The 8,643-nt window shown below is 39.9% G+C and overlaps 1 protein-coding gene across 5 annotated transcripts in view; it reads left to right on the top strand.

Annotated features, from left to right (window-relative positions):
* HSPBAP1 (HSPB1 associated protein 1) overlaps positions 1 to 8,249 on the top strand; it is a 40,681-nt gene extending 32,432 nt beyond the window's left edge. For 2 of the 5 annotated variants that reach the window (XM_081138334.1, XM_081138333.1), the window contains exons 6-9: positions 542 to 713; positions 3,185 to 3,268; positions 7,394 to 7,504; positions 7,619 to 8,249. In XM_081138334.1, coding sequence (XP_080994460.1) covers positions 542 to 713; positions 3,185 to 3,268; positions 7,394 to 7,504; positions 7,619 to 8,149 — 898 coding nt within the window. In that variant the 3' untranslated portion in view covers positions 8,150 to 8,249. The remainder of the gene's footprint in view (positions 1 to 541; positions 714 to 3,184; positions 3,269 to 7,393; positions 7,505 to 7,618) is intronic. The other 3 variants (XM_081138335.1, XM_081138336.1, XM_081138337.1) reach the window with 2 other exon arrangements.
* The last annotated feature ends 394 nt before the right edge of the window (positions 8,250 to 8,643 follow it).

Genomic DNA, 8,643 nt, shown 5'->3' on the forward strand with positions numbered 1-8,643 from the left:
TTTCTGTTTTTGAAAATTCCTATATTATACTACTTTTTAGTTATGTGGCATCATTTATGCATTTCTCTTCCTTAATGAATTAACGTAACAAATGTTTAACTTAAGAAATTTACAGCCCAAGCAGGAAGAAGTCTGGAATCTATTTGGTGGAGAGAACTACTGGTGGTTGCTCTGGATAAGATAAGAATACAGATATTTGAAAGGGTGGGGTGGTTCTGGGTAGCTCTAGAATGAGAGATGGAAACAATTTATGAGAACTTTGATTTGGGATAAGAAAGAAAGATCTTTCAAACTAGATCCTGTACCAGCAAGGGGGCTGCCTGAGGGCATCATGAGATACCGATTAGTTCCTGCCTCACCTCCACCAGGTTTCAGCAGAGATTCCAGCATTCACTAAGAGGTGGGCCAGGTGACCACTGACATTGCTCCTCTATTCCTTTATGGATTGACTGAATGAGTAAAAACAAACACAGCTACTTCCTTCTGGCATATTTTGTCTCAAGTTCAAAGTACTAATTTATATCTTTTATTTTTTAATTAGGAAAAGATGGCATCTCTTTCCCCCTGAAGATACTCCTTTCCTTTATTCAACTAGAATCCCTTATGAAGAATCTAGCGTGTTTAGTAAAGTCAATGTTGTCAATCCTGATTTAAAACGTTTTCCTCAGTTCCAGAAAGCTCGAAGACATGTGGTTACCCTGAGCCCAGGACAGGTAATGGGGGCTTTAAAACCTTGGTGGCCTGTCAGAGGACATCCTAGCTGTAACTTCTCCCAAGTCATTATGCCACATGCCTCTCCCCTTCCTCCTCTCCCCACAGTACAAATAAGCAGGGCTTCTTCCCAGGCTCTCTGCTTCTCAGGTCCTGGATGGATGGCAGGAGGGAACACAGCTCCTCCTACTGGTGAAGAGGAGAATGGACTGTGGAGGATGAAAGCTCATAAAGTCTTTTTTTCATGTTAATAGCAAATGTCAAACATGGGTACTTGAGCACCTCTGGAACATTTATTCACAGTTAATATCTGTTCAGCTGTGCTAGAACCCAGACACATATACTGAAGTTGTAATGCATCTAGGTATTGGGCCAACAGAGGCAGAATGGAGAATGATTTACTTTTAAACAAGAATTTATATTGTTTTGTAACTGTCTCCGAAACATTTCCAATGGTATTGTACCTAGTGCTGCTACCCAATAGGGAAAATCACCTTTACAACATTGGCATTTGCTGTCTGATGTTTCATTAATTCGAAAGGTGTTCTTAGTCTCTTACAGATAGTTTATTCCCTCCCTTATCCCTCACTCCTGCCCTTTTCCTTCCCTTGCTCCCTTCTCACTGGCTCCCTCCCTGCTTCTTTCAGAGTTGAGTACTCCAGCTCAAACAATTTGACTTGACCAAGTTGCCTCAACCCTTTGACGGTGACTCCACTTCACCTGTCCCCCCAGCCCCTCGCAGCCACTTACCTGTTTTCTTTCTCTATACATTTACCTATTCTGGACATTTCACATAAGTGCAGTCATACAACAGATGAGCTTTTGTAACTGATTTCTCGCACTTAGCATGTTTTCAGGGTTCATCTGTGCTGTAGAGCATTACTACTTTTCATTCCTTTTTGTGGCTAAATGTATTCCACTATGTGGAAGCAGTATATTTTGTTTATTCATTAATCAGCTGATGGGCATTTGGGTTGGTTCCACTTTTGGGCTCTGATAAATATGCTGCTGTGAACATTTGTGTACAAGTTCTTGTACAAACATATGTTTCCAGAGCTCCCAGGTATGTACCTGGGAGCGGACTTGCTGGGCCATACAGCACTCTGTTCAGCGCTTCGGTGAGCTGCCAGTGTTTCCACAGCAGCGGCACCATTTTCCCTCCCACGAGCGATGTGTGAGGGTTCCCGTTTCTCCACATCCTCACCAACACTTGTTATTTCCCTTTATTGTTATTGTCGCTGTTGTTATAAACATTCTAGTGGGTCTGAAGTGGTTGTAATTCATTTTTTCTTCAGTTTTCATAGCCAGATGTGAATGACTGTTTTTTCCATCGTATCAGTTTTCCTTAATGTCCTGCTTACTCCTTGATCCACCTCAAACTAGCTGTCTCTCTCAGTACTTTACTAAAAGTATACTCTGCGATAGGACATTCATGACCTCCTAATGACAAAATCCAGTGGCTGTTTTTAGTGTCCCTTTCCACTAAAAGGAACTCTCTTCCCATCTCCCAGCTCTACTTTGTCCATAGCGAGTGCCACCCGTTTCCTAAATCTGAAGCCCAAAAGCTTCAGGTCATCTCCATCTGCTCTACTCGGCCCTCCGTAGGAAATCTCGTCTGAGTCTGGACAAATGCAGTCCCCCTGGACCCTGCCGTTGCTTGTGTCTACTATATCTTCCTATTTAGACCCTAACATTTAATAAATGGACTATTGCAGGAATCTCTTGTCCTTCCCAGACTCTGCCATGTCACTATTTTCTCAGCCACTCCTCGTGCCAACAGGATAGAATTCAGATTCTGTGTCTGATTTCAGAGCCCCCCACAGACCCTCACCCAACTAACTCTCCCATCTTATCTCTCATTACTCCCTCTGCAGTGGTAAGACTGGCCTACTTGCTGTGCCTCAACCGTCCCACTTCCCTTGTCTGTGCCACTTCTCCCTCCTGATAGGTCCCCATTCTTTCCTCTGTGTAAATTGTCTACCAGCCCTGGTTCAAATCACAGCTCCTCCATCCAGGCTGCTCCTGACCTTAATTCATGCCTGCTTCTCTCGTTAAAGCTCTCTTCTCCAATGTCCACTCATCTAATTTACCATTTACATAATACCACCTTTCTACTTACTACTTTTTCGTGCCCTTTCTCAGAATGCATGCAACTATTTTGCAGAGGAAAGGAGGAAATATTAGAGTCTCAGAATCCTTTACTAAAATTTAGATGTAAACAGAGAAGGTCCAGGATTAAGGAGAGCAGAAACTGAAGGAGCTGGCAGTATCCTTTGTGGAACAGATAAATTTGTCAATAAGAAAAGGAATTAAAGGATTGTGGATTTTTTTCTTGTTTTCCTTTCCTACAGCAATATTACTATAAATTCATTTGTATTGTTTTCTTTCTCTAGTATCTTCAATTAGGGTTCGATTCTGATATAAAAATAAAATGTCCTGTTCTTGTGCTAAACATTTTTTGTTTGGTTTTCAGGTTCTGTTTGTTCCCAGACACTGGTGGCATTACGTAGAATCCATTGATCCTGTCACTGTCAGTATAAATTCATGGATTGAGCTGGTACTTTTTTTTTTTCCTTAATAAATGTATTTCCTGCTCTTAAGAGATACAAAGCCTGTATATAAAACTTGGTGATTAATTTTAACCCACATTCCAGTGTTACTTTGTGTTGCTATACTGTACTGTATGTACTCTGTGCTCTGTTGATGGATGTTTAGGTTGGAAATAATTTCTGTTGATGTCCATTCTTTCTTTGAAGGGCACACAGTGGGCACTGATACTGGCATGCAGCGTCTTTTCCCTTGACCAGTGTTGTTAGGAGTTGGTGTTGGGCCTGGCTGGATCTACCACATTTTGTCCCATGTTGCTAGTCCCATCTCATACCACCTGGGCCAGAAATATCTGCTTCTTGGTTCAAGGCTCTTACAACTAATTGCAGAATTCTCGGTCCTGGCTTACACATTTTCTCAGTGTCTTTTGTGCTAGGTTTTTATCATTTCATTTCTGCCAGCAGCCTTTACCCTCCAATATGCTTTGCTTAATCTGTGTTGCCTATTCTACTAAGCAATTAAAATGGCTGCGTATTCGGCTCAAGTCTGTCTCTTCAACCCAAGGCCTTACTTGCATCTGTATGCTCTTTAGACAGAGGTTTTGACTGCGCCTATATCCTCTTTAACCTGAGGCCTTCAGTGCATCGCTGCTGTCCTGTACCCAAAGCTGGGTTTCATCTCTTCTCTCTGGCAGCTGCATTCTTCCCTCTGTCAGGCTTTTCTTACCCTTTGGTAATGGAAAGGGCTTTGGTGGAACACAAAGCAGTACTATAATAGGAAGCTGTATTGTGTGAGCTTAGAGAAGTGTTGTAGCCCTTGGGAGTTAGGGGAGAGGTGTGGCAGGAGATCAGTAGACTCACAGAAGTTCTGCTTGTTCATGCTGAATTGGAATTGGAGCAAATGCCAAGGTAAAGTCCATGGAGTCCACTTTCGCTCCCAGTACCAGTCACATCTGCAATAGCCCTGACAGATGCTGCTTCTCCCAAGGTAGCTCATTCTGTTGTTGAACAGTGCAGTTGTCATCTGCCTACTTATAATCATACCCATTATTTCTGAAACTATACAGAGTATTTTTCTTTTCTGAATATTTGAGGATACCTGCCATGTATCCCCTTAATCCTTTCTTTTCCAGGCTCAAAGCCTCTGGTTTCTTGAACGATGTTTTTTATGTGACTTTATTTTCAGACTTTCCACCATTTTGGCGTAGACAGACTTAAGTTTGGAGTTAGGCAGACTTAAGTTACAGGTCTATACCTTTGTTAGCTGTCTAACCTAGATGGTTACTTAATGTCATTAAGGCCAAATTTCCTCACTAGTAGAACAGGGATTGTAATTGCAGTCACTTCAATAGGGTGGTTGTGAGGCTTAAGTTGGGAAAAACATGTATAAGCATCTAATGCAGTGTCTGGCATATGGGAAGTGTTAAAAGTAGAAATTGCTATGAGGAGGAAGAAGAGCTATTATGCCAAGGGTAGCCCTCTTAATGTACAGCACCTGAAACTGAATACCAGTGCGCCTCATTTGGTGGAGTATAAGATTTCTGCCTCACATGACTTAGATCCTAAATTTCTTCAGTAGTGCTTATAATGTATCGACTTTTAGTAATCTTATTTCACTGGGGCTTCATAGTCAGCTCTAAAATATCCACGCTTTTTTCACATGATCAGCTGCCAGGTCAGATTGTCCTCCATTCTGAACCTGTAAAGCTGGTTCTTTAAACCTAAGTCCTATTCTTTAGTCATCTCTATTAGTTTTCATCATGTTGGTTTAGTTGAGTATTCCAGTTCCCCAAGATAATTTTGAATTTGAGTCTCATTTATGTTTTTAGTGAAACTCCTTCAAGCTGGCCTATGCCCTTTTGGTATGTGACCATTAATCTTTGAGTTTATCCTTGCTTTCTGGTACATAGCAGACACCCCAGGATTGCCTTGTACTTGCCCTGCCCCAAACTTGGAAGTCAATAATTTCTCCAGGTGGTCAAGTTTCCTTTTAGTGGGAATGGTATTTAGAAATCCAGATTTGGGCTCAATGGCTGCTCATGCTACTGGTGTCACTGTTTCCAGACGCAATAAGTAATGAAGCTAGAATATGATATAGGTAGATAGATGATTGATGATAGATAGATGATAGATAGATAGATAGATAGATAGATAGATAGATAGATAGATAGATGATAGATAGATGATAGATAGATAGATAGATAGATAGATAGATAGATAGATAGATAGATAGATAGATAATAGATAGATATTGATACATTTCTAATTCAAGATTAACATTATAGGGTTTTTTCTTATTTGTTTCTGTACTTCTCTCTCCTCTTACACTGAATTTCTGGGTCCTTAATAACAATAACGTATAAACTCCAAATTCCAATACTAATATTACTGACCGTAAAACGAGCCAGTAAAATTTAAGATTTCATTGCGATCCTTTTTATCATTAGACTGTATCCTTCTAAGAGGGTACAGAGTTCCGTGTTCAGTAGTCATCGTGAAGGAATCCTTTTCATTTGTGGTTATGTTGCTGAATTTAGTTAGGTTCATTTGTTTCCATTTGTTCTCAACATTAGGATTTATTTTTTGCATTTTGATCCAATTTAATATTTTGAATATGTAAAACATTTAACTTGTCAAAATTACATTAAAAGGTATACTCAGAGAAGTCTCCTTTCTTCCTTGCCCCCTTCACTCCATTTCTCTCATCCCCTATAGGGATCCATTTTTTTTATTTCTAGTTCATCATCCCTGGCATTTTCTTTGTAAACATATGTATAAATAAGTAAATGAATAAATATATTTATGTATCACTATTTATATTTGAATAACTATATAAACTTCCCTCTCCTTTCTTACATAGAAAATATAGTGTTAATTTACCACAGCTTATTGGTTCATTGTTCTGTTGATAGATAATTGGGTTGTTTATAATTTTTTACTTTCATAAATAGAATATTCTTGCCCTAGCTGGTTAGGTTCAGTGGTTAGAGCGTCAGCCTGCAGACTGAAGGGTCTTGGGTTCAATTCTGGTCAAGGGCATGTACCTCAGTTGCAGGCTTGATTTCCCACCCACCCCCCCCCCCCCCAGTCAGGCAAATGTGGGAGGCAACCAATCGATGTGTCTTTCACTCTTTCTGAAAAGCAGTGGAAAAAATATCCTCTGGTGAAGATTTTTAAAAATTTAAAAATAAAGAGTTTAAATAGAATATTCTTGTACAGATGTACAAGAGTTTCTCTAGAGAATATGCGTATATCTCGGAGTGGACTTGCTGGTCTGTAGGGTATACAACACTCAAGTTTACAAGATAATGCCAACATGTTTTCCATATGGCTCTGTCAGTGCACATTTTCCACCACTTGCAATTATCAGACCCTCTTATACTAGTTTCATGGGTTTCTCGATCTATATTTCCCATATTTTTAATGCAGTTAAGCATATTTTATGTTTATTAGTCATGTAATTGTTTTCTGTTGAAATGCTTATCTTCATGTCTTTTGCCCATTTAAAAAAATTGGGCCATTTTCTTATTGAAGTGTGCAGATTCATTACATATTCTAGATACTGATCTCATATCAGTTATACTGTATGTTACAGACGTCTGGTTTGTTTTGTTCTTTAATGGTGTTTGATGAACAGAAGTTGTTGATTTTAATATAATTTGTCGTTAATGCTATAGTTTATACTAATTATATCTTAAAAATCATATTTACATATTTAGCCATTTCATTCTTGTGGCTAAGTATGTTTGTTGTAATTTTTCTCCCATTCCTCAAACAATTAGCTTATCAAACTCTATAGGGATTATTCTTCCATATGTAACACTTTTTTTTTTTTTTGCTCGAAACATGTCATAGAATGGGAAAGATTGGAAAAAAACATCACAGGATGGTTCAAACTCAAAGTCTATGCCTTAGAGACAGGAAATATACTTAAATTTGGTTGATGAAATAATCCACAGCTCTTTTAGATGGCAGATGATAGTGAATTCATAAAAAAACTGGTAGGCCAACATGTTCATTTCTTCTGTAACAAAGCTTGTATTAATGAGAACAGAACACACAAGAGACTCTACTCTCTGTTTTAAGCCATGAGACACAGAGACAAATGGAAATATGGTGTTTTTCTCTCAATTTAGGAAGAAGACCACCAGGCTCGGGTGGAAGAGGCAATCACCCGCCTGCTCGTGTGCGCCCTGAAAACTGCAGAGGATCCACACAATACCGGGGCTTGGCTAAACCCAACGGAGGTAGGCCATGCCTGGTCTCCATCGCGGCATTTGGTTTCCAGTAATAAATCATCCCTGACTAGATTTGTTTTCCAATTTTTGTAACCACTCTAAAAGGTTTTTCTTTTTCCCTAGGTTGAGGAAACATCCCATGAAGTCAATTGTTGCTACTTAAATAGAGCTGTTTCTGCCCTTTTTGATCATTACAGAACATCTAAGACAGTAGAAACCCAAGCGCTCAGAACAAACGGGGAGTACGTGAAAAAGGAGGAGTTAAATATGCACAGCCTCATGGAGGCAGGACAGACAGGTAGCCCGAACTTAACCTTGGGGACGGAACAGCAGACAGCTAGTCCCTTTGGCCCTCATCTGGTGCCTGTACTACCAAGTTCTGAAGACCCGCCCTCGGAAGGAGGAGGCATATTTGAAAATGATGGTCAAGACTTTGTTGGCAGAAATGGAGAGCACTCTGGGAAGTTGCGCTGTACCAAGAAGCAACGAAGGATGAGTGAACAGGAGAATGCAGCTGTCGAACAAATTGCTTCTAATAGTGCTAAGGCCCCTTCTCAAACGTACATTTCTACAAATGACTTGCTGGACTGCTTGGTGAATCCACAAGTAACCAAGATAGTGGCACAACTTTTAATACAAGGAAGAAGTGTGTGATTGTAATAGAAAATGACTTTTTAAATAGTATTTTAAAAGATTTTTTAAATAGTATGATTTTTTTTAATAAAAGATGAAACAGTAAAAAGTCTGTGTTTGCATATGCTTGTAAATATACTTGTTCTTACCTTGTTAAATTTCAGTCTCTCACCCTAGCTGTTTTGGCACAGTGGTGAGAGTGTCAGCCTGTGTACTGAAGGGTCCCGGGTTCGATTCTGGCCAAGGGTATGTACCTTGGTTGCAGGCTCGATCCCTGGCCCCACTCAGTGCACAAGCGGGAGGCAACCTATCGATATGTATCACTCGCTTTGATGTTTCTCTCTCTCTCTCTCTCTCTGAAAAGCAATAGAAAAAATATCCTCGGATGATGATTAAAAAAAAAAAATTCATTCTCTTGCCACCTTCTTGCATGCACATTGCTCTTTGCCCGCACTGGCTCTTTGTTGTTAGGCCTTCTTTCTGAGACTTTTCATTTCCTCTCCCATCCCATCCTG

This window comes from Miniopterus schreibersii (genome assembly GCF_964146895.1).
Source record: "Miniopterus schreibersii genome assembly, chromosome: 5".
NCBI classification, from domain to species: domain Eukaryota; kingdom Metazoa; phylum Chordata; class Mammalia; order Chiroptera; family Miniopteridae; genus Miniopterus; species Miniopterus schreibersii.